The sequence below is a fragment of the Carcharhinus amblyrhynchos genome, chromosome 22 (assembly GCF_965287045.1).
Source record: "Carcharhinus amblyrhynchos chromosome 22, sCarAmb.v2.hapA, whole genome shotgun sequence".
Taxonomy (NCBI): domain Eukaryota; kingdom Metazoa; phylum Chordata; class Chondrichthyes; order Carcharhiniformes; family Carcharhinidae; genus Carcharhinus; species Carcharhinus amblyrhynchos.
The window spans coordinates 31,444,086-31,470,830 of NC_137345.1; the positions used below are offsets into that span (position 1 = coordinate 31,444,086).

The 26,745-nt window shown below is 41.4% G+C and overlaps 1 protein-coding gene across 3 annotated transcripts in view; it reads right to left on the reverse strand.

Moving 5' to 3' along the window:
- Positions 1–4,850: 4,850 nt before the first annotated feature.
- Positions 4,851–26,745, reverse strand: part of tnnt2a (troponin T type 2a (cardiac)) — a 34,819-nt gene continuing 12,924 nt past the window's right edge. For all 3 annotated transcript variants that reach the window (XM_080210091.1, XM_080210090.1, XM_080210092.1), the window contains 8 exons: positions 24,575–24,635; positions 23,276–23,392; positions 18,856–18,933; positions 18,659–18,772; positions 8,964–9,076; positions 7,932–8,022; positions 6,482–6,522; positions 4,851–5,687 (listed from right to left, as the gene is read on the reverse strand). In XM_080210091.1, the coding sequence (XP_080066217.1) occupies positions 5,639–5,687; positions 6,482–6,522; positions 7,932–8,022; positions 8,964–9,076; positions 18,659–18,772; positions 18,856–18,933; positions 23,276–23,392; positions 24,575–24,635 (664 nt within the window). In that variant the 3' untranslated portion in view covers positions 4,851–5,638. The remainder of the gene's footprint in view (positions 5,688–6,481; positions 6,523–7,931; positions 8,023–8,963; positions 9,077–18,658; positions 18,773–18,855; positions 18,934–23,275; positions 23,393–24,574; positions 24,636–26,745) is intronic.

Here is a 26,745-nt window from a genome sequence, read left to right on the forward strand (position 1 = left end):
GGAGGCTTATCTCAGAGAGAGTTAAATCTGGGACACTGAAGAGAGTGAGAAGGTCAAGGATCTGGAGGGTGAGCTTAGAATTTTGGGAAGGTAGATTACATAAGAATGAGAAATAGAAGAAGGTTTAATGACAGAAGAGAAGGGCATTATACCCAATGAATGTATGTCTTATTCATAACTTGAACTGCGTTCTTTATATTTTAAAATGCACACTCATAAGTTGGCTAAAGTCAGGTGATGATTGCAATTTCAATATGCAATATCTCAAGTTCCTGGAAAGTTCCTAATTGAACGATCCCAGGTGGAGGCGTGCCACTAGAGTAAAGAAGTCCCAACCACACCCCTTTGTGAAATTGACAACTACCACTGTTCAAAGTTTACCCCAAACACAAAATCAATAGACCTCCAGCGTGGTCTTTTACAAAGAAAATTCAAAGTGCCAAATGAGTGAGAAAACAGAAGAGTTTCAGACTTTTTTTTTGGGCAAGTTTGAAAATGCAATCTTATGGCACTTAAGTGCAAAAATAGTGCCAGGATGTGATTCTTGTCAGTGGAGTGGTGGTGGTGGTGGTGGTGGTGCTTGGGGGGAAGGGGAGGGGGGAGGGGGGGTGGGGTGGGGGGGAGGAGGGTGGGTGGGGGGGGGGGGCGCAAAGTGGGAGTAGAGCTTCAGCTTGCTGGGGAAGCCAGCTGCTGAGTTTTAGGGATACTATTACGCAGGTGTCTCAATTTCCCAGTCCTTGGAAATCTCCTGCTGTCCCCCGTCTACTCCACAGACATCAAGGCACTCCCAGGGAAATCAGAACCACCCCCCCAGACATTTGGAACCCCAAATGGGCATCGCCTTCCCACCTTTCTCCCCTCCCCGTAGAGTTCCATCCCACTGATCACCTCACCCCCATGCACCCCCTGGCACAGTACCCTCCATTCCTCCCTGAACGCTGAACCATCCTCGGCAGAGTTCCCCCTTCCCTCCCAACCTGGCTTCATTCCTTCTCACCATCCCACACATGCAAAGCTCCCTACTTGTCTCCCAACTGTCATGGCTCTGTCCCACTCTGGCTCCACCACCAATAATTCTGCCCCTGGCATAGTTATGGTGGCTGGTGGGCACTGCCAGTGTGCCCTATGGGCATTGCCAGGATTGGTGAGCAGTGCCAGAGTGTCAAGTGGATAGTGCCAGGCTGACACTGCCCCGTGGGCACTGCTTGGCTCTGCCTTCAACCACTCGGAGCATTTAATGGCATCCAATCCCACCCGGTGAGGCCATCACATCTGGACCCATTGATGGGGATCAAATGTGATTGTTGTCAGGGTCAAGTTCAGCCAGTGAGGTGGTACAGGTAAGTAAGCCTGGACAATAGTCTTTGGGACTCATTAATCACAGTTAAACAATATATTTAATATTTCAATCGGCTTTGTGCTCTTTCTGGGTGCAAAGGCGATTTCACCGGCAAAAGAATGATTGGGGAAGTTGAAAAACCAGGCGTGAACTTGATTTTTTTACCTCCCACCTGATCTTACTACCTCTCCTCGTCTAAAGCCTAAAGGGAGGAAGTCATAAGAATGTGGCCCTCTTCTTGTTCTAAGATCAATATTTCACAAAAGAGAGCTGGAGTGACCGGTTTTCCACAAAATAAGTGAGAAAGGCCACCATTTATGTCTTATGATAGTGTCATGTTAATTAGGATGCATCTAAATGTATACAGGCTGTTCCTCTTTTCATGGGTGTTGCCTAGTCTGCAGCATATTTCCAGCATTTTCTTTTTATGCAAGAGCAGGTTTGTCCCTGGTCTTATTTGAGCTCCATTAGGTGGTCAGTGAGTGGTAGAACCACAGCCATAGCACTTATTCCAAACCATCACAACTTTCCAAAAAAACACTACCTTCACTTATTTAACTGAAACAGATCATTAATGTACAGTTCACTGGAAGAAAGGAAACCATCATTTTGAACTTGTGCTAACATTTACAGTTCAGCGAGCCAGTGCTGGTTATAGCTTTGTTACACTTAGCTTCACATCTGTTTATCCCTGCGGGGAAAGAAATAGATGCTGAACCGGTTTCTTGGGAAAATTAGACTTGTCTCAGCCATAATTGCTGTTTCCCTCCAGGTCATGATGACTTAGTCAATTCCTTGTGTAAAGAAACATTGCTGAGATGCAATAGCCAAAGGGTGTAACAAAATAAGAATGAATAAATACAGTGATCTCAATTTCCCAGCAGGGAGATCAGAATTTGAAGGGCAACAGTTTATCTCAGGGAGACTGGGCGGTTTACTCAAGGGTGAAGAGGGAGGGGTTGACTTGGGGGAGACCAGGGCAGAGTAGGGGGCCCTGGCTAACGTGGGGAAGATTGGGGCTGGTTGACTTGGGGAATTGACCCGGGAGAGCGGGAAGGGATTGACTTGGGGAGTTGGGGGTGAATGGAGGAAAGGCTTGGGGGAGATGGGGAGGGTGTTGCACTGGGGAGAGTGGGATGGGGTTGACTTGGGGGACTTGGGGGAGAATGGGGAAAGACTTGAGGAGAGTGGGAGAGAGTTGACTTGGGGACTCAGCAGAGAGTGGGGAAAGACTTTGGGAAGAGTGCGCAGAAGGTTGACTTGGGGGAGACTGAGAATGGTTTGACTTAGGGACTCAGGGGAGAGTGGGGGAGACTGGGGAGGGGGTGGTTGACTCAGGGGTGACCAGTGGGAGTACAGCGTGTTGACTTGGGTGAGAGTGGGCTGTGGACATAAGCAAGGAACAGGGTTGGCTCTAGGAGAATGGGGTGAGGGATTACTTGAGGGGTAGTGTGGGTGAGGGATTGACTCGGGGGAGACTGAGAGTAGGCGGACTGTCAAGTGTGAAAGTACTGTTCCTGAGGTTGTCTTCTGTTTCTGGGCTGCGTGCTTCTTGGAATGGCCTCACTAAGGGAAGGGAAACCTGGGGCAGTGCAATAGGTGGGTGGGCAGTCATCACAGGCTGACTGTTCCACTCAAATGATGGGGAAAGGGGAACTTCTAGAGGTGGGATGTTGACAAGGGCAGGGCTAATGGAAAGACATGTCATTGATAATTACCCTCTTACAGCTGAGACCGTTCAGCTGTAACTCCACACTTTTAACTCTTGGCTGTGTATTGAGGTGCCTCCCATTGACCAGTTGTGATCAAGGCCTTGGAGTAAAGCTTGGAACAATACCTGCACATGAGATGAGAGATCTGGATGCAGTAGAGTGGCCGATGCTGTGGCCACTTGGTCATGTGGTGTGGGGTTTGCCAAACAGTATTCCAACGAAGGACCGGACTTTAATACGATGGCCAGGATATGAATCAGTGAGCTTTGAGAGACAACGTCAGTAATGAAGTGGGCAGAGTCATCCTTAGAAGACAAATGCTAACTGTCAAATCTCTCTCTCTCTAAGACTGCAGTGAGGAGAATGAATGGAACTCGCTCTTCATTGAATTGGGAAATAATGGCCTAGTGGTATTATTGCTGGACTATTAATCCAGAAGCTCAATTAATGTTCTGGGGGCCTGTTCTGGATTCATATTCTGCCACAGCAGATGGTGGAATTTGAGTTCAATAAAAAAAATCTGGAATTAAGCCATCACACAGAGACCTGTGAAGTGTAGCTCGTGTGTGCTGGTGCTGCCTTTAAATGTGACGTTGCGAGGATGGCAGTGCTGAGGTGATGGCAGGGTGAATGAATCACAGGCTGCCCTGCCAGCGAGATGGCATGGATCCAATGGATGAAAATATTTGTCATAAGTGCCACACTATACAATGGAAACAGCCACCATTGCCATTGATGGGCTCAGTGTCAGTTCTTTTCAGTTCCAAGTGATTGTGCTACAGAGCGACATGATGTAAGCAAAAAGGCGGATAAAAAAAATGTTGTTGGAGCATAAAATCCCTACAGTGCAGAAGAAGGCCATTCACCCTATTGAATTAGCACACTCTTTGACAAAGCATTCTTCCCATCCCCTTGCCCCATTCACTTAACCCCACACATTTACCCTGCTAATCCCCCTAACCTGTACATCCTGAAACACTAAGGGGAAGTTTAGCATGGCTAATCCACCTAACCTGCACATCTCTGGACTGTGGGAGGAATCCGGTGCACCCAGAGGAAACCGAGGCAGGCGCAGGGAGAATGTGCAGACTCCACACAATCACTCAAGGCTGGAATTGAACCCAGGTCCCTAGTGCTGTGATGCAGCAGAGCTAACCACTGTGCCACTCCTAATAATAATTGGAGGTTTTTTAAACTTCATTCAAAGAATGTGGGCATTGCTGCTGGGCCAGTGTTTATTGCACTATCCTACTTGACCTTGAGAAACTGGTGGTGAGCTGCCTTCTTGAACTGCTGCAATCCCTGTCGTGTAGATACATCCTCACCCACAATGCTGTTAGGGAGGGAATTCCAGAATTTTGACCCAGCAACAGTGAAGGAATGACAAGATATCTCCAACCCAGGATGGTGAGCGACTTAGAAGAGAACTTCCAGGTGATGGTGCTCCCATACATCAGCTGCTGTTGTCCATCTAGATGATCACATTTGTGGGTTTAAGCCACCAGGACTAATGAGGAGGAAGTCGGGAGAAGTGGTAGTTATCTGAACAGGACTGGAAGTTGGTGTGGTTTGTGGGCCAAGGCAGTAGACAAATCAGAGATCAAAAAACCTTCCAATGCTCTTCATTACAGCTAGGATGTCAGTCACAAAGTGGCATCACAAGCTAGCTTCAACTAATTTTCATAGGCTACAGACAATCTTTCAACCATTTAAACACATATGCCATAATTTAAAAAAAGGCATAAGAAAACATATTAACATAATCCATTTGTCTTTGTCACTTTTTATTAAGCCTCATTTATACAGAGATTCATCATATTTTATAGCTGACAATGACATTTGCTCTGCAGTGATACCAAGCATATTTTGTTTAGTTTTAATAAGTATGCCTCACGAATACTTCCTTGAAATACAAAATTTTTGCATTTTCGACTGTGCATTATCACATCTGCAACATGTAGATTTTGTCTCAATACATATGCTAAAATATTGTAAACTAGAATTTAGGTAATGTACGAAGCTCAATTGTTCACTGTTCCCTGCAATTGCAGTAAATTGTTTCCTTTTCCTGGAGAAGCGCTAGCTCAAAAAATTTGAAAATCTGTCCTTCTTGCCAAAAGATTTTTTACAAATTAGTTAGAAATATTCAAATGCTTCCATTCATCAGCTTTGTCCACATGATAAGCCTAGAACATCGAAGTAATCCTGAAATAGCTCTTCCGTAAGCAGGTAAGATATGTAACTATGGTTTGCAGTGATGCACTTTCTGTCTTTGTAAGGTCTTAAATATACTGCCAGGTTTCATTCTACTACAAAGAAGCAACTGTTATGCAAAAGCTTGATCACACCGAATTACAAGTAAAGAAATATTGCTGTGACTGTTAAGAATGTAACAAAGATATTAAAATATTGAATGACATGAAAACCACAACAGTCAAAGTGCTTTTCTGAAGATTCTACAAGTAAGAAATGGAATTGTGAGTGATAGGCGTCGATTGAGACAGTGGAATTATTGATGTTGAAATTATAGAATCAGTTGTCAGATGTTGAAACTTGTTTCTGCCCAATGTCACAAGACACGTTTCACTTATTTCCAACGGCCTGAAACCTTTCCCTTGCCACGAAGTCCCTTCGAGCTAAAGTTGGAAAATAATGACCAGTTATTCCAGCTTTTCTTCACTTAAATCACACAGAATTCGCAGCAGGTCATTTAGTTAAACCGGTCTATGCTCCACAAGATCTTTTTCTCACTCTACTTAATCTAATTGTGACATCTTATCTTCCTAATCCATGCTCCTTCATGCATTTATCCAACTTCCCTTTAAACATATCTTTGTTATTCATCTGGAGGTATTCAATTCAATTAAATCACCCAGCAAGAGGTTCATGGAATAGAAAGTAGGAGAATGAAAAATATCAAACGGGATGGAAAGATAATAAGAAATCAATTTGATTAGAGTATGCCACTATGGTTAATGCGGAAGACTCAGCATTTATAGAACAAATGAATGCATAGCCACAACATAATTAAACAAAGCAATCAGGATGAATGTCAATCAATTATGGCAAACTGGAAGATTATTTTGATGGACTTATACCAATTCAAGTCAACAAAGTGGGGGCTGGGGTGCATCATTTCTCCCTAGAACCATATAGTGATTTAAAGTTTAGTAAGTTTCCTTTGGGTTTTTTTTTATTTGTTGACTCCTTTGAAGGAGTATTCCCCTCTTCCTCAATTTGTTTCACTTGTTAATTTGTTTACTTTTTGTATTCAGGAGAGTATGAATTCAAGTAATTTGGCATAACATGGAACTACATGTGCAAGCAAAGCAAATAAAAAATATCACAGATGCGTAAACTGATGGGGATTGATCTTGTAATTCTGTGGAATAGTTAGTTCATTATTAGCATAGCATTGTTAAATACTTACACCTTCTGATGGTCACTAACTCGATTTCGAAGTACATTAATCTGTAAGATAATTTAGAAAAACACATTTAGATTAATAGCATATATAAGGGAGAAACTTGGATGGGTGAAATGGACTCATTTCATTGAATAGTGTCCTAGTTTTTGGAGCTTTCTGTGTTAAGGTTGACTCTCTCTAACATTGTTCTGAGTGGAAAGTACAGCATTGAAAATGAAATCTACATTATTCTCAATGGCAGTGTTTCCACTCGATATATTTAAAAAGGAACACCATTACTTAGCTCTGTCTAATTGCATTATCTTTCCTCTAGTTCATGCTTATATTCCATTCATCTTTATCCATCTTAAAGTTTAAAATTTATTTATTAGTCACAAGTAAGGCTTACATTAACACTGCAATTAAATTACTGTGAAATTTCCCTAGATGCCATAGTCCGGCACCTGTTCGGGTCAATATACCCAACCAGCACATCTTTCAGAATGTGGGAGGAAACCAGAGTACCCGGAGGAAACCCACACAGACATGGGGAGAACATACAAACTCCACACAGACAGTGACCCAAGCCAGGAATTGAACCCAGGTCCCTTGTGCTGTGAAGCAGCAGTGCTAACCACTGTGCCACCATGCCACTCATAACTGATGGAAATAATTAAGCATTTAGAATTTCCAATGACTGCAAGTCTTCCAATTTAGGATATTCTGATTAGTGTTTTCATAAAAATCTGAGTCAGTGTTTAAAGTGACTGACATAAAGAATATCAAAGGTTGACTTAATAATATTAAGAAATATTCCAAGATTTCTTCTATGGGTTCAAGCTAGGAGATAAGCAGAAAACATGCCCAATATTGCACCCTTTTGGTATTATCAAATTATGCCCAAGTGTCCTCCTAATCTCACTAGACTATGCCTGAATTTAAACTGGGTATAATTCAGAGCAAATAACTGGAACCCAAGGGAAGCATTAATTCGCAGGATTTCTTCTTTATGTATGAAAAATAGAATTGTATAACCAATTGATGAAATAATACATCATCTATTACATGGCAAATATAGGCTTCAGGTTTGTGAATCAAATGACCAATTATATCGCCTGTCCAAGAACGTAAGACAGGATTTATTAGAATTTGTACGCAGTGTTGAAACATTAAGTAGACTTGTCCTTTATGAAGATTCTTTATTTTGTTTCGGGGAGGGGGGAGCATGGGGGTGCGTGAGCAGAGAATGCTGGAGTTAAGGCAAGTTGTTGAGACACAAAGGACAAAGCTTTATGGTTTGGGGAATATGTAATTCATGACTGGTGAGAGGAAAAGTGTTCCACTCCTTGTAATAAATCTAATACCCTGATATCTTTCAAATTTATCATAAATGAAATGTAATGATGGCTATATGCAGCTGGTAAAATTAATTGTAAGGATTCGAACTAGCAAAAATAGTTACATTTCTACACACCTCGTATTTTTGTTGTTTCATTTTCTCCTGTAGGTCAAATTTTTCTGCTTCCAATTGGTACAGCCACTTCCATAGCTCCTTGCCTTTTTCCCTGATCACACAGTAAGGTAAACTTTGTTAAATGCCTGAAATATTGTTCTATATTTCATCCAAGTCCTTTATAAAAATATGTCTAAGTTATGAATGACATAGGTGCTGAAAGTTTGAGCCAGAATCTCTGGCCTCCCAGTTGTGTGTCTCTTGGTGATGGAAGGTGGCATGTCATTTGCTGGTGGCAGGATTCTCTGGTCCCACCACTCTGTCAATGGGATTTCCTCTTGAAGACACCCCACACCATTAGGAAATCCATGGATGGAGGTGCATGGTTGGCAGAGCCAGAGAATGCCACTAACGTGATCGGCTGGAGAATTCTGGCCATTGTTTCCCCTTGTGAGAGTCTGGGACCAGAAGGCATAATACCTGAGTAAGGAGGTTGCCCCTTTCATACAAAGATGAAGAGGAATTTCTTCTTTCCAAGCGTAGGGGATCTATGGAATTCTTTACTGCAGAGATCTGTTAAGGCAGGGTTGTTAAGAATGTTCAAGGCTCAGATAGATACACTTTTAATCAGTAAGAGAATCAAGGATAATAGGATAAGGCAGGAAAGTGGAGTTGAGAATTAGATCAGATCAGCCATGATCTCATTGAATGGTGGAGTAGACTCATTGGGCCAAATGTTCCTGTGTTTTACAGTCTTATAGGCATGAAAAACAGATGAATTTAAAACCACACAAATGTAGTTATCTTTTTTTAAATGTCATGGACTTAAAATTTTAGGAATTCCACTGTTTGCCCATTGCAATTCTGGTTGGACAGTGGAGAAATCACCAACAAAATACAATAAGTAGTTGAAAAACCAAAGGGTGGACAGTTTTATTTTCCAATTTCCACAAAATTACATTGGCACTGATGCAGTCTTAGGGAAATGGCATTGAGGCAGTCTCAGGGAAATAGATGTGAAACAAATAAACAACAAAATATGTTTATCCTTACTTCAGTTCCTCCTCATTCAGATCGTCGATGTCTAGAGCTTTGCGTCTATCTGCAAGGATCATCTTCTTCTTCTCCCTCTCTGTCTGTTTCTTCCCACCTCTACGGCTGTCAGTCTGATGGAAATGATGTGATTAGTTTGATACAACGCCATTATTAATTGCTGTATTTGAATCAAATTGGAATTTAACCAGTGAAATTAAATCCCGCTCTTTTCTTAAAAGATCTGGATTGTTTGCAACCCAGTTCCAGAAATGGAATGTTCTCAGTTAGAAAATGCATGCTTTCTCAGTGGTCCTACTTCTAAAAGTATCCAAGTACAAAGAGCAAAGAACAAAAAAAATTACAGCACAGGGACAGCCCTTCGGCCCTCCGAGCCTGCACCGACCATGCTGCCCGACTTAATTAAAACCCCCTACCCTTCCGGGAACTATATCCCTCTATTCCCATCCTATTCATATACTTATCAAGATGCCCCTTAAAAGTCACTACTGTATCTGCTTCCACTGCCTCTTCCGGCAACGAGTTCCAACTACTCTCTGTGTAAAAAATCCGCCTCGTACATCTCCTTTAAACATTGCCCCTCGCACCTTAAACCTGTGCCCCCTAGTAATTGACTCTTCCATCCTGGGGAAAAAGCTTCTGACTATCCACTCTGTCCGTGCCAGTCATAATCTTGCAGACTTCTATCAGATCTCCCAGCAACATCCTTCACTCCAGTGAGAACAAACCAAGTTTCTCCAACCTCTCCTCATAGCTAATTCCCTCCATACTAGGCAATATCCTGTAGTATAGAGCCAGACAATACAAGTCAAGAAAGTTCCTCAAAAAAATGAAAGGTTTGATGCCTAGTATGTGCTGATTTAACTGATCTAAGGAGAGGGAGGACTCTATTAATTGGCGTGAGATTGGTTGTCTGCAATTCAAATGGCCAAACAAAGTTCCTATCAGTTGTAGACCCTGCATAGATGATGATTGGACTTGCTTGGCATAAACCCTTTGGTCAACAAAAACCTGCTGACTCTTAGAATCTCGGCTTATATATGAAGAATGGTCAATTAGTTTGAAGCACCAAACACACTGAGCAGGATTTTCCAGTTGCATTCACACTGAAACAGGAAAATCCTGACTGACGTCAACAGATCTTTCCATGCTTCACCCCTCGCCTGCTCCAACTCACATGGCAGGTGGAAAGGGAAAATTTGCCCCACATTTGGTTTAATGATTTGTAATAACTGCAATGAGGCCATTGGGTTGGTCTCTTGGAGTATAAGCTCCCTGATTGAGGTAATGATTACCTCCCCAATCAGGGAGTTTCTCATATACTTAGATTGAGGAGTGTCCCTGGTCTACTGACATACCAGATTCTGACCTTGAATTCACCGCTCCTAGAATTGTAGATAAATTTGTAATTAAAGGGAATCTGATGAAGGTACATTGGCCTCTGATGAATTATTTTAGGATCTATCAGGGAGTGAAGAAAATTGCAGAAACTAGGAAAACAAAATAATCCCTGTCAGGAAACACTTATGCTGATTGACACAAACATATTATGTCAAAGGTCGTATAACTAGGTTTGTTGTGGTAATTACTCGCTCTGTTCTTTTCTATTGAAATCATATTTAAGTTGCTTTGTTCTGATTAATTTCTATAGGAATATTATCAGTATCACCTGTGACTCAGTTATTACTTAACTACCAGAGGCCTTTTAAAAAATAATAATCCCAGTGTTTTTTGAGGATAAAGGATTAAGAGTGAAGGTTTTAGTATACAATAGCTATGTGTTTGTAATAGATCTGAAGAATGTATTAGTAGCTAAATGTTTAAACAGATTCCTTAAAATAAATCACTAATAAATTCAGCACATATAGTACAAATCAGAATCTATCAATAGAATCTATTCCATAAAACTGTTCCTTCACAATCAAAATATTGGGTGGGATTTTACAGCCTCGCTCATTCCCAAACCATAAAATCCCGCCCATGGTCAATTGGCTTCCCATTGCCTGCTATTGCTCTGATTCCTGGGGGGGCGGCGGGGGGGTTCTAAAATTCCAATGTTCATCTTCTTCCAGCACTGATATTTCCTACAGTGTTAAAAAAAATCCATTGACAAATCTCTGATTTTGGGTTTTCATTTGGTGATAGTACTAAGAAAAATAATATTTTGCTTGTGAAGGAATGGTTTTGTTGAGTAGAATTGACTTAAGCAGTTGTACAGGATATGTTGAGTTTATCTCTGATTTACACTCAGTTGTCTGTTTAAATAGTTAACTACTCGTACACTTTATTACAAAAACATACTATTGTTTGATAAATTCTTCTCTCCTAATCCTTTATCCTCCAAAACAATAGTTTTCCATTATAATTGTCTCTGGTTTTTCTTGGAAATCACTTACCAAATGGCCCAAGAGCAATATTGACAGTAACTATATAAACTATAAAACTGGTCCATTGTTTACTAGATTGCTCAATTACTAACAATGTAACTGGAACTTACGCTAAACTATTCAAAGTAATTATGCTTATGAAACCCTCAATCTGAGTCACGGTGCTCAATTAAAAATATAGAACATAAAACATTACAGCGCAGTACAGGCCCTTCGGCCCTCCATGTTGCGCCTACCAGTGGAACCAATCTAATGACCCTCTAACCTAAACTATTCCAATGTTATCCATATGCCTATCCACTGACCATTTGAACGCCCTTAAAGTTGACGAGCCCACAACTGCTGCAGGCAGGGCATTCCACGACCTTACTACCCTCTGAGTAAAGAACCTACCTCTGACATCTGTCCTATAATTACCATCCCTTAACTTAAAGCTATGTCCCCTTGTGTTAGCCATCACCATCCGAGGTAAAAGGCTCTCAGTGTCCACCCTATCCAATTCTTTGATCATCTTGTATGCCTCAATCAGGTCACCTCGTAACCTTCTTCTCTCCAATGAAAATAACCTCAAGTCCCTCAGCCTTTCCTCATAAGACCTTCTCACCATACCAGGCAACATCCTGGTAAACCTCCTCTGCACCCTTTCCAATGCCTCCACATCTTTCTTATAATGTGGCGACCAGAACTGTACGCAGTACTCCAAGTGCGGCCGCACCAGAGTTTTGTACAGTTGTAACATGACCTCACGGCTCCGAAATTCAATCCCCCTACCAATAAAAGCTAACACACCGTACGCCTTCTTAACAACCTTATCAACTTGGGTGCCAACTTTCAGGGAGCTATGCACATCTAGCCCGAGATCTCTCTGCTCGTCAACACTACTAAGAGTTCTTCCATTAGCCCTATATTCTGTACTCCTGTTATTCTTACCAATGTGAATCACCTCGCACTTTTCCGTATTAAACTCCATCTGCCATCCCTCGGCCCAGCTCTGCAGCTTATCTATGTCCCTCTGCAAACCGTAACATCCATCCTCACTGTCTACAACTCTTCTAATTTTGGTGTCATCAGCAAATTTACTAATCCATCCTTCTACACCCTCATCTAGGTCATTTATAAAAATGACAAACAGCAGTGGCCCCAAAACAGATCCTTGAGGTACACCACTTGTAACTGAACTCCAGGTTGAATATTTCCCATCAACCACCACCCTCTGTCTTCTATCAGCTAGCCAATTCCTGATCCAAACTTCTAAATCACCCTCAATCCCACGTATCTGCATTTTCTGCAATTGCCTACCACGGGGAACCTTATCAAACGCTTCGCTAAAATCCATATACACCATGTCAACTGCCTTACCCTTATCCACCTCTTTGGTCACCTTTTCAAAAAACTCGATAAGGTTTGTGAGGCACGACCTACCCTTCACAAAACCGTGTTGACTATCCCTAATCAATTTATTTCTCGCTAGATGACTATAAATCCTATCCCTTATAATTCTTTCCAAAACTTTGCCCACAACAGAAGTAAGGCTCACTGGTCTATAATTCCCAGGATGGTCTCTACTCCCCTTCTTGAACAAGGGGACAACATTTGCTGTCCTCCAGTCTTCCGGCACTATACCTGAAGCCAATGACGACATGAAGATCAAAGCCAAAGGCTCTGCAATCTCCTCCCTAGCCTCCCAGAGAATCCTAGGGTAAATCCCATCCAGCCCAGGGGACTTACCTATTTTCACACTCGTAAGAATTGCCAACACCTCCTCCTTATGTGCCTCAATCCCGTCTAGTCTACTACCTAGTGTCGCGGTATTCTCCTCGACTACACTGACTTTTTCCTGCGTGAATGCTGACGAAAAATACTCATTCAGTGCCTCTCCTATCTCTTCAGGCTGCACGCACAACTTCCCACTGCTATGTCTGACTGGCCCTAATCTTGCCCTAACCAATCTTTTATTCTTGACTTACCTGTAGAAAGCTTTAGGATTTTCCTTGATCCTATCCTCCAAAGTCTTCTCATGTCCTCTTCTAGCTCTTCTTAACTCTCTCTTTAGCTCCTTCCTGGCTAATTTATAACTCTCCAGTGCCCTGAGCCTACACGTCTCATCTTTACATAAGCCTCCTTCTTCCTCTTCACCAGTGATTCAACTTCCTTAGTACACCACGGTTCCCTCGCTCGACCACTTCCTCCCTGCCTGACAGATACATATTTATCAAGGACTCGCAGTAGCTGCTCCTTGAATAAGCTCCACATTTCAGATGTTCCCAGCCCCTGCAATTTCCTACTCCACTCTATGTATCCTAAATCTCGCCTAATAGCCTCATAATTACCTTTCCCCCCAGCTATAACTTCTGCCCTTCGGTATATGCCTATCCCTTTCCATCACTAAGGTAAACGTAACTGAATTGTGGTCACTATCACCAAAGTGCTCACCTACCTTCAAGTCTAACATCTGGTCTGGTTCATTACCCAGTACCAAATCCAATGTAGCCTCACCTCTTGTTGGCCTATCTACATACTGTGCCATGAAACTGACCCCTCTAACGTGCTTGAACTATAGCTTTTCCAATCGATATTTGTAAAGTTAAAGTCCCCCATAACAACTACCCTGTTACTTTCGCACCTAAGTAAAAAGTCTGACAACACCAGGTTTTAGTCCAACCGATTTATTTGATAGTAAACGCACAAGCTTTTGGGTTAGTCCCTTCATCAGGTGAATGGAGAGTTCACCTGACGAAGGGACTAACCCGAAAGCTTGTGCGTTTACTATCAAATAAATCGGTTGGACTAAAACCTGGTGTTGTCAGACTTTTTACTGTGTTTACCCCAGTCCAACGCCGGCACACCCACATCATGACTTTCGCACCTATCCAGGATCATCTTTGCAATCCTTATGGAAATTAAATCTTATTTAAATGATTCGTATTTACTAATTCAACATTACAGAACAATGGCAAAAGACTGAATGTGTAAAGTACCAATCCTCACCTAATCAGATAAGATGAATGGGCAATTATGCTCTTCAAAACTGTGTACAGTTTTAGTCTCCTTACTTGAGAAAGGATATACTGGCACTGGAGGGGGTGCAGAGGAGATTCACTAGGTTGGTTCCGGAGTTGAGAGGGTTGGCTTATGAGGAGAGACTGAGTAGACCAGGGCTTTACTCATTGGAATTCAGAAGAATGACAGGGGATTTTATTGAAACATAGAATTATGTAGAGAATAGATTAGATAGAGGCAGGGAAATGTTTCTACTGGTGGATGAAACCAGAACTATGAGGCATAGCCTCAAAATGAGGATGGGCAAATTTAGGACTGAGTTGAGGAGGAACTTCTTCATGCAAAGGGTTGTGAATCTGTGGAATTCCCTGTCCAGTGAAGCAATTGAGGCTACCCTATTGAATGCTTTTAAGGTAAAGATAGATTTTTGAACAGTAAAGGAATTAAGGGTTATGGTGAAAGGGTAGGTTAAGTGGAGCTGAGTCCACTTAAAAGATCAGCCATGACCTTATTGAATGGCAGAGCATGATGTAGGGACTGGGTGGGCTGTTTCTGCTCCTAGTTAGTTCTTAGGTTCTAAATCATACTCTTATCGAAAGTATACTGAAGCTCACACTTGTTGATATCCTTATGTGTATTCTTTAGTTAGCTGTTAAGTAATGATACTTTACCTAATACACCTCACCTTGTATCCAAAATTGACTTAACTTTGTAGTATAAACAAACACATACTTTCAGGCTGTGTTATGTACAAGATGTTCAGGAAGCTACATCAAGCATAAATATTATAGTGTTTGGCAGATTAAGTAATTCCAGACAACACTAGCTTCCTGCTGTGAATAGGTTGTATTCTCCATATCATTATTTGAGCTAATTCCCAACATCTGCATCCTCCAATGTAAGTAATCCTTCATGAAGAAATTTCCAATAAAATTTGCTGACAAAAGAATTAGTTCTCATTGTTAACTTTTACACAAATCCTCAATGTATTTGCTTTTTCAAGTGACTTGTTTCCCTTCCCACATTATTGTTTTTAATTTTTACTGTAAGGTCTCAAGGCAGGCATCAAATATTACCCTTGGGTTATAGTATAATTGAAGTATCATAAGCAAATGTCTACATGAGCCATTAAGAGGAGGTAATATCAGAGGTCTTGAATTATCAACTCCTCTCAGGGAATGCTATTTGCATCCTCGACATCATGGTGGCACAGTGGTTTGCCTCACAGTGCCAGAGACCTGGGTTCAACTTCAGCCTTGGATGATTGTCTGTGATGTTTACATATTCCCTCCATGAATTTCCTCCGGGTGCTCCAGCTTCATCCCACAGTTCCAAGATATGCAGGTCAGGTTGTTTTCCATGCTAAATTACCCCTTAGTATCCCAGGATATATAGGCTAGCGGGGTAAATACGTGGGGTTATGGAGTAGGCCTGGGTAAGAGTTGGTGAAGACTCAATGGGCCAAATTACCTCCTTCTGCACTCTAGGGATTCTATCCTTAATGTTTGTCTGGGATCCATGAAGAATGTGCTGGATTCATATTGTTGCCATATATTCATATGGTCGGGGTCTCTCACTAGTACTGTTGAGAGTGGAGCTCCCTACTGAGTATCTGCTCGAAGTACAGATAAATTGAAAACCTCTGTCATTGTGTCAGAGGATAGATGCTGTCTAAGTTATGGACCAATCTGGCCCTTGAAGTGAAACAATAGCAAAATCTCCCATTCAGTGCCACGCATTTTGAAAATTTGGATTATTATCTTCATAAGATTATTAAAAATACAATCAGGGCATTCAGCCTGTTCCACCATTAAATCACCCAGCATCCACTGCTCTCTGTGGAAGAGAATTCCAAAGACTAGCAATTCCCCAAGAGAAAGATTTCCCCCTTATCTCTATCTTAAAAAGGAGATCTTTTCTTTTTAAAGCTTTTGATTTCCACATGAGGGGAAACATCCTTTCAGCATCTACCCTGTCAAGTCCCCTAAAATTCATATATGTTTCCATAAGATTATCTTTAATTCTTCTAAATTCCAAAGGATAAAGTCCCTTCCTGTCCAACTGGCCCACATAAGGAAACCCCTTTCATCCCAGGAATCAGCCTATTGAATGTACTCTGCCCTACTTTCAATGCAAGTATATCCTTTCTTAAGTAAGAAGATCAAAACTGTACACAGTACCCTAGGTAGACTCTCACCAATATTTTATATAGTTGTAGCAAGATGCAAAAGTCTGAGGAATCGGACCAACCAACTCAAGAACAGCTTCTTCACTGATTTTTCTCTACACCTTTAGCTATGACTGTAACATTACATTCTGCACTCTGTCCTTTCCTTCTCTATGAATGATAAGCTTTGGCTGTATAGCGTGCAAGAAACAATACTTTCCACTGTTTACTAATACATATGTCAATAATAAATCAAATCAAATCAAGGCCTATATGTTTTATATTCCAACCCTTTTGCGATAAAGGCAAATATTTTATTTGCCTTCCTAAACACTTGTTGTACCTGCATGTTAAATTTTTGCCATTGATACACTGGGACACTTTCATCCTTCTGTCCCATGGCATTCTGCAATTTCTCTCAATTTAAATAATATTCTGCTTTTACATTCCTCTGCCAAAGTTGACATCCTCACATTTTCCCACATGGTACTTCATTTGCCAAACTTTTGCTCATGCAGTTAATGTGTTTACAACCATTTGTATCTCAGACTACCTTTACAAATTTTATTCATCTGATCTATATAAAGGTAGATCATTGCCTACAATTACTGCTATACCTTTCTTACAAGCCAATATTATTACTTGATTTATACACTGTCCTACAGTTTAGCTACTATTAGCAGACTTATGAACTACTCCCACCAGCAACTTCTTTCCTTTGCTACTTACTGATCTCCGAAACTGATTCTACAGCCGGATCTCTACAACTTTCCCATCACAGAATAGGAGCAGGTGTGGGTTCGACAAAAGAAATCTCTGTTGAACTCGGGGGAATTTCCAGTCTTGCCTTAGCGAGGCTGTAAAATCCCTCCATACATCTCAATCTTCTGAGCCAAGGCAATTTCTCGCTACTATACTGTTCACATTTCTTATGACCATTTCAATACTTTGTTCCCAGCATTGGTCACTTTGCAATCAAATCTCTGTAATGGCTATCATATCATAACAATTTATTTTTATTTGTTTTTCAATATGTTCATCTTGTTATGAATGCTGCATGTGCTCAGATGAAGAGCCTTTAATTCTATCTTTTACCACTTTTCCCAACTCTGACCTTGCTGGTGTACTATTATGGTTGTATGATCTGTCCATTCCGGTTACACTCTGGTTATCATTACTTGCATTGTTACCCTGCTCTTCAAATTTGTATGTCTCTCTTTACGTGAACCCTACCCTCACTTTTTATTTAAATGCATCTCTGAAACCCTAGTTAAAAGATTTGGCAAGAAATTGGTTCTGGTGAAGTTTAGATGACACTGTCCCATTGGCATTGTTCCTGCTTTCACTGGCACTGATGCCAGTGAGTCATGAATCAAGACAAATTTGTTCCACACACCTTTTGTGCCATGCATCTAATTTATACCTGTGGCAAAAGGATAGCATTCTTGCCTCTGGGCCAGGAGCTCTGGGTTTGAGTCCCATTGAGCCCCGGGCAGCAAATGCTCCGAAAGCTAGTGGCTTTTGTAAACCTGTTGGACTTTAACCTGGTGTTGTGAGACTCCTTACTTTGAGTCCCATCCCAAGGCTTCATGGCTAAAGAAGGTGCATTCATAATGTGGCCAAACAGGTTGAGTGTGTCAACATCCTTCAAAACACACCCATGGCTGGCGGTAAGAGCTGGAAAGAATTCAGGCCTGACACACTTGATGTAGAGTAGTGCTACTCGAACTATAAACCTCTGGCGACAAGCCAGCAACCTGATGTGGGAATTACTAGCTATGGAAACAAATGAAAGTCTATCTTTGTACATCAGTAGGTGTGTGATGAGAATTGCAATTGACCTTATTTGCCCAATTCAATTTGTATGTGACTCATGCACTAATCTTAAAACAACTAACTTTGTGGTTCTGTTTTTCAATTTAGCCTTAGCTGCTCAAACAACCATAAATCTATCTGGATCAGTTTTAAAGTGAAACATCACTAAAGCACATCTGTTTTTTTTTAAATGGAATTTTAATTACAAAACAAATATTCCATTCTCATGTAAGGCTTACCCAGAGATAATTTCCATAATGCATAGTATGTATAGATAACCTTTAAAAACACCAATATCTATACAATGAACAAGATTTAATGATTACCTTCTGCATGTAGCCTCCAAAATGTAAGGACATATTTGACATAGTCTTTTTCTTTTTTGCATCTTCCTCTGCTCTCTTTCTTGATTCTTCCTCTTCTTTTCTGGCTTTTTCCTCCTAACACAATTTCAGTAGAGATATTAGTTCCTTCTGCAGTTATTAAAAGGTAAAATGAAGATATTTCTAAGGTCATGACTTACAGCAATCCTTGATTGACGTTCTTTCTCTCTCTCGGCTCGAATCCTTTGCTGTTCCGCGCGTTCTGCTCTACGGTTTTCCTACCGTGAAGAAATGTTGAGTTTTACCAGAAAACTGAGAGCATAGAATCTTTGGGCAGAATTTCCAGTCCCGTCTACAGCCAGGATTTCCCAGTCCCACCGACAGTTAGGATTCCCTTATCCCGCCTGAAACCAGGATTTCCCAGTCCTACCTGCAGCCAGGATTTCCTAGTCCCGCTGAAAGTCAGTGAACTTTTAACTGCCTGTCCAAATTTTCCATTCCCATCTGCAACCGTTTCCATGATGGGCAGGACCAGAAAAATCCCATAGAATGGTTAGCAAAGATGGAGGCATTTTGACCTATCTTTTCTCCGCTGCCACTCTGAAGGAATAATTCACTTTGTGTCAATCTCCTACAATTGGACTGAAGACCTGAAGTGCTTTTGAATTAATGATCCAATTCCCTTTTGAAAACCTCAATTGAGGCAGTGCATTCCAAATATTTTAATCATTTGTTGCATAAAGAAGTTCTTCCTCATGTTGCTATTGTTATTTTTGTCAACAAACTTTAAGTTGTGCCCTTTGGTTCTTAATCCTTCTACCGGTGGGAATTTTCCTAATTGCTCTGTCCAGATCCCTCATGATTTTAAATATGCAATAAAATCTCCTCTCTTCATCTGTTCTCCAAGAACACTCCCAACTTCTCCAATTTTTTTACATAGCTGAAGTTTCCCAACCCTGAAATCATCCTTGTGAATCTTTTCCGTACCTTGCTAATGCCTTCACATCTTTTCTAAAGTGTGGTGTCCAGAGCTAGGTGTATTACTCCTGTTGAGGCCACACCAGGGTTTTTATGCAGGCTTAACCTTGTTTTTGTACTCTATTGATAAACCCAGAATACCTTCTGCTTTATGAACCACACTCCCAACCATTCTGTCACCTAAAATGATTTATGCATATAAACACTCAGGTTTTTCCGCTCCTGCACCCCCTTCAGTATTGCACTTATTAATTTATATGTCTTCCTATGCTCTTCCAACTAAAGTGAATCATATCAGATTTCCCTGTATGGAATATCACCTCCCATTAGTCCACCCATTCAACCAACCTGGCTATGTCCTTTGGAAGTTTTACATTATCTTCATAGTTCACAATACTTCTAAATCTTGTATCTTCAAATTTTGAAATTGTGCTCTGTGCACCTCGATCTAGGTCATTAACATATGTTAGGAAGAGCAGGAATTTTAACACTGAGCCCTGGGGAACTCGACTACAAATCTTCCTGCAGTGTGAAAAAAACAACCATTCATCATGACTGTTTCCTATCGCTCAGCCAATTTTGTATCCAAGTTGCTGGTGTGCCCTTTAATTCATGAGCTGTAGCTTTGCTCACAGATCTGCTGCGTGGTACATTAGCAAATACCAATTGGAACTCCATGTACACCAATTAACAGCATTACCCTCATCAATCCTCTCTGTCACTTCACCAAACTATTCAAGCAAATTAGTTAAATATGGTTTGCCATGAACAAATCCACATTGGCTGTCCTTAATTAGCCCAGGTAGTTATTAATTTTGTTTTGAATTATTATTTCTCAAAGCTTTGTTGTCATTTAAATACATGTACCTTTCATCATTCTCCTGAAGAGAATGATGTACATGGACTATGGCAGACCTTAAATACAAATGCTGGAGAAGAAAGGATCTGAAACATGAGTAATCACCATGCATACTAGTTTCAGTGGGTGAGTGTAAAATGGAAAATCAGTGAGAATTGAGTGAAATGAATCTCAGAAGGCTGAAGTGGGACCCATCAGGAAGGGTGAAAGCCAAGGGAGTGGTTTAAGTCCATTAAGATATTGAGATCAATTTTAGTTTGTGAATTTATTTATCTATTATTCATTTGAGGGACATGGGCATTTCTGACTGGCCAGCATGTATTGCCCATCTCCAGTTGCCCCTGAGAAGGTGAGCTGCCATCTTGAAATGGTGCAGCCCATGTGTTGAGGGTTGTGATTGATACAACTGAATGGCTTGCTAGGCCATTTCAGAGGGCAATTTAGAGTCAACCACATTGTTGTGGCTCTGGAATCACATATAGGCTAGATCAGGTAAAGACGGCAGATTTCCTTCCCTAAAGGACATTAGTGAACCACAAGGGTTTTTCCGACAATCGTTTCATGGTCATCAGTAGATTCTTAACTCCAGAAATATTTTATTGAATTCTAATTCCACCATCTGCCATAGTGGGATTTGAACCTTGTTCCCCAGAACATTAACTAAGTTTCTAGATTAATAGTCTAGCAGTAATATCACTAGGCCATTGCCTCCTCATTTAGTGTTGGTTGAGTTGTGAAGCAGTGATGGGGCAGCAAAAAAGTATGCCATAGGGTGCTTGGCACCATACCTTTCTGACGGCAGCTGGGCATCAATATTTCTGGCAGCTAATGGCTAAGTAAATGTTCAGGTAGCTATGATGGTGTCACAGATACCACCAGTGCAAATGAGATCTTCCATTTTCTCCGCATAATCTTGTTAAATCAGCATGGCAGCCGGCAGGTGCAATTCTTGCAAGCCATAGATAATTGGGCCTCATTTTATAATCTCCTATTGCTTATCCTGGGCTATATGCTCCATAATAACAAAGCCTTTATTTTCCAATAATCACAATCTGAAATATGAAATACCAAAAACAAAACAGGTTTGGTGGAGAAAGTTGGGCAGTGAGATTAGTTTTGATTCTTCTTGCAAAGAGCCAAACAAGACATTATAGAAACATAGAAACTAGAAGCAGGAATAGGCCATTTGGACTTTCGAACCTGTTCTGCCATTCCATATGATCATGGCTGATCATTGAATTTAATACCCTGATTCCCCCATGTCTCTTGATTCCTTTAGCCCTAGGAGCTATATCTAATTTTTGCTTATAAAACACACAACATTTTGGCCTCAACTACTTTCTGTAGTGACTTCCACAGATTCACCACTCTCTGTGTAAAGAAATTTCTCCTCACCTCAGTTCTTATTCTCAAACTATGATCACAAGTTCTGGACTCTCTCACCATCAAGAACATTCTTTTTAAATGTACCCTGTCTAATCCTGTTAGAATTTTGTAAGTTTCTATGAGATCCCCTTGAGTTCCCCTATGAGACCCATTCATTATGGGTCAAATAGCCTCTTCCTGATTTCATAAGAACATAAGAACATAAGAAATAGGAGCAGGAGTAGGCCATCTGGCCCTTCGAGCCTGCCCCGCCATTCAATAAGATCATGGCTGATCTGTCGTGGCTGATCTGTCGTGGCTCAGTTCCACTTTCCCACCCTCTCCCCATAACCCTTAATCCCCTCTCTTATCAAAAACCCATCAACCCGCTTCTTAAAAATATTTAGCGAGGCAGCCTCCACCACTTCAACGGGCAGAGAATTCCAGAGATTCACCACCCTTTGAGTGAAGAAGTTCCTCCTCAACTCCGTTCTGAACCGCCCCCCCTTTATCTTGAGGCTGTGCCCCCTAGTCCTACTGTCTTTTTTGAGCGGGAAGAGTCTTTCCACCTCTATCCTATCCATCCCATTCATCATCTTATACGTCTCAATGAGATCAATTGCTTTATGTCCTTAGGCAATAAGGGCTGTTTCCAACACTCTCATTAAATGCAGTAGAATGATTGCAAATTAGGCCAGGACTCAGGTACACTAGGTCAGGCCTTGTATCAGCCCTGATAATCATACAAGGGACATATTCTTCACCAGACCCAAGCAAGGCTATTGACAGAAGAAGAGCAACCAAGAATACGAATCCTCAATTTGACACGACAGTGAATCTTTGGCCTTTGAACAACTGCGTAGATAATTGGTGTTGATAATTCCAATAAAATTAGGAGTTGTGGACTGTGAAATGATACTCGTGCAGTCCACTGGGCCTTAGGTTAATCTCATATGTCAGAATTTTACTGCCTCGCCTGTCCAAGGCTCATAAGATTCTGCTCGAGACCAACAGGGAATGATATTCTGCGAGCCTTGTCCGACCTTATTCTGGGGCAGGCGAGGCTGTAAAATTCTGGCCATAATCAGCATTCTAGGAGGCTAGAGCTTGATGGTTTCTAGTTGTATCCTTTGCAAAGTAGAATGAGGGGGGGGGGGGGGCGGGGAGGTGACAGCTTTTCAAGGGACACTTTCTAACTTGACATTCTTCTGTCCTAGCTTGCAACTTGATTTATTGACTGGAAACCCTTGATGTGCCCCTGTTACCATCTGTCCGTGACATTGACATACACAGAACTGAAAAAACAAATCCTTGTAAATCCACCAGTCTCGGAGGCGACCGTTCCCTGATCACACATTACAGATTTTCCACATAAAGCATCCTTCATAGAATCAACTCTTAAAGACACTTCAGCTCACAATTCTTTCTTTCAAAGCAATGATTTCCTCCTCTTCTTTCTTTCTGTTCTCAAAGTGGACTTCAATTAAGGTCTGCAATTCCAATAGATCCTTCTCCATACGTTTTCGATGGATGTCCTGCAAAATAGAAGATCATATGAGTGGGCTTCATCACATTTGATGATCTTTCAAATTTCTGAAGATGTAAGTCACAGATAGTTCTGCAATTTCGCCTGAGACACGTTGAACAATAGAGGAAATATTGGGTTCATTTTGGCACTCAGTCTTGAGTTAGCTAGTTACATCCAGTACTATATTACAAATGTCACAATTGGCCTCAGGGCACTCCATTATCCAGGGGTAAATCCTTGCTTGGAATTTCACTGTGGAAATGTTAGGAAACAAACATATTGGGCTTTGATGTTATGGTTCCACTGGGAGTTGGTTAGCTCAGTTGGCTGGACAGCTGGTGAATAATGCAGAGCAAAGTCAACAGTATGGGTTCAATTCCCAAACTTCCCTCTTGCCTGAGGTATGACGTTCCTCAGGTTAAATCACCACCAGTCAACTCTCTCCCTCAAACGGGAGAGTTAGCCGATAATCATCTAGAACAATGGTGACTCTACCCACTGGTTAAATAGCAGAGCCATATGCAAACATTTCTAAGTGTAGCTACAGGCAAACTATTTTCGGTAGTACAAGAATCTAGAATAAAAATGATAATCTTAAAATTAGAGCTAGGCCATTAAGATGTAACAGTGCAAAGCATGTTCCCACACACAGGGTATGGAAACCAGTGATACTCATGTTCGTAAAATGATTTTTTTGAACAGTCCTAAATTCCTCACTAAAAAGGATGCTGCATCAATTGGACTTTTGCAAGACCGAGAAAAATTGATTTATGTGAGGTAAGGGATGAAGCAAAATCAAATTACTGAAGTTGATGTACAGATCATGAATTACAGAACAGGTCTGAGGGACTGAATAACCAACTCATTTTCCCATGCCCATTTTATTTCATTCATTCATGGGATGTGGGCATCGCTGGCTAGGCCAGCATTTATTGCCCACCTCAGAGGGCATTAAAGAGTCAACCACGTTGCTGTGGATTTGGAATCACTTGTCGGCCAGTGATAAGGATAACAGATTTCCTTCCCTAAAGGACATTATAAATAGCAAGATAGTGAACCAACACCAAGAGAACGAGATTTTCGAGAGAGAATGTGAAGTACGGGACAAGAAAAAAATCTTTAAAAATTAAATACGAAACATTTTTCACTCAGAATAACAAGAAAATGAATTGGCACTTTGGAATCTTACATCAAAGTCAACTCTTTCTCCATCTGGGATTTTAGGTGGCACAAGGTTGGGCATGAAAAGTCTAGAAAAAGCAAAAAAAAGTTGAGATCACATAAAGTCATCCAATCATATAGTGTAAAAGAAGCCCTTCGGCCCATCAAGTCTGCATCTGACCTCCCACCTAATTTCATTTACCAGCACTTGGCCCAAAAGCCTTGAATGTTATAAGTGCCAAGTGCTCATTCAGGTACTTTTTAAAGGATGTGAGGCAAACCTCTACCTCTCTACCACCCTCCCAGGACACGCATTCCAGACTGTCACCAGCTTGAGCAAAAATGTTTTTCCTCACATTCCCTCTTGTGTCCCCCCGTGACTGACCCTTGAACTAAGAGGAACAGCTACTTCTTATCCACACCCCTCACAACCCTGTACACCCTGATCAGGTTGCCCTTCAGTTTTCTCTGCTCCAATGAAAACAACCCAAACTTTCCCAACCTCTGTTCATAACTTAAATGTTTCATTCTAGGCAGCGTTCCACTGGATTTCCGCTGCACTCTATCCAGTGCAATCACATCCTTCCCATAATATGGCGACCAGAACTGCACACAGTATTCCAGCTGTGGCCTCACTGAAGTTCTATAAAGCAAAAAGCTCCCTGCTTTTGTAATCTATGTCTTGAATGATAAAGGCAAATATGCCATATGCCTTTTTCACTACTCTATTAACATGCCCTTCTGCCTTCAGAGATCTATGGACAAGCATGCCGAGGTCCATAGTGCCATTCCTAGAGATCAATACTGGGACTTTTGCTGTTTGTAATATATATAAATGATTTTGAGGAAAATGTAACTGGATTGATTAATAAGTTTGCAGATGAAAGAAGGTGAACACATCAGATTTACCATCCCAAAATCCCCCACTAATCCCCCATCTTGTAAGCCCTGATAGAAACGCAAACCTCACCAGTCCATTCCTGATTCTGGTCCAGTCCAATCCCAAATCACAATTGTTTACCTATTTTCCTGATCTACTGTTCTTTATGATGCGGAGTTGGCTCCATTGTAAAGAAGCTGAAGGCTCAATATCTAGAGGAAAGTCAAAATACTGTGCATGCTGGAAATAAAAACTGAAAATACTGGAAAACTGGACAAAACTGGCAGCATCTGCCCTTGGGCAGTGCTGGGGGCCCAGGCTGGCATTGCCAAGATGGTCGTGCCCAGGGGGCACCCCTTACTGTCGACCTTCTGGGATGCCTCGATGGCCCCCCATCACTCCAGCAGGGGCTTGGCTGTGAGCTCCCCACAAGTGAGGGCTTTGACTCCTTAGCTGTCTGCCTTACCACTAAACCAGAACAAACATCAAAAGCATAAAATATCTGCATAAAGTCATGATACAGAATACAGCTGCTACAATAATCATTTAGCTTAATAAATGAGTAAAAGCTTTTGTAAACCCTGCTGGAGTGAAACAGTGTTGGCGGTGGGGCTGGGGGTGGGCAGGGGAGTATATATATGTTTAACTCGTATTGAAATATGCATTTAAATAATTTATGCAACTCCAAGCTGATTTCTGGTGCAGAGCTGAAAGTGCCAGAAATCCAGCACCCAGAGGCATGCAGCGTCCAGCAAAAGCCTTGCAATGGGCCAGGAGAATTGCCCCCATTAACTCTGTTTTTCTTGTCACAGATGCTGCCAGACTTGCCGTGCTTTCCAGCATTTTTTGTTTTTATTCTCAATATCTAGAGGTCCGTTGCCTCACTATTCTGCCATAGTGGATGTAACTGCCACCCACAGCCCTTCCTCTCCAGCTCTAGGATCATCCAGACTCAAAATGTTGGCTCTACTCTATCTTGCCAGGCATTTTCCAGCATTTTCTGTTTTTGTTTCAGATTCCAGCATCCGCAGTATTTTACTTTTACCCCTCTACCAAAAGTGCCCCTGCGGTTGTAACATAAGGAAATGCAGTAACCAGCTGGTCAAATACCCAAACTACAATGAGATAACGATTAGATAATCTGTTTTTTTTTATAATGATGATGTTGTTGTGGGTAAAATATTGGCCAAGTACTTGAGAACATCTACTTCTCCTCTTTGAATAGTGCGTGGGATCTTTTAAGTACATTGGAGAGAGAAGATTGGGTCTGATGTGAAACGCAGCAGATCATCAAGCACATCACCTAAATGTCAGTCAAG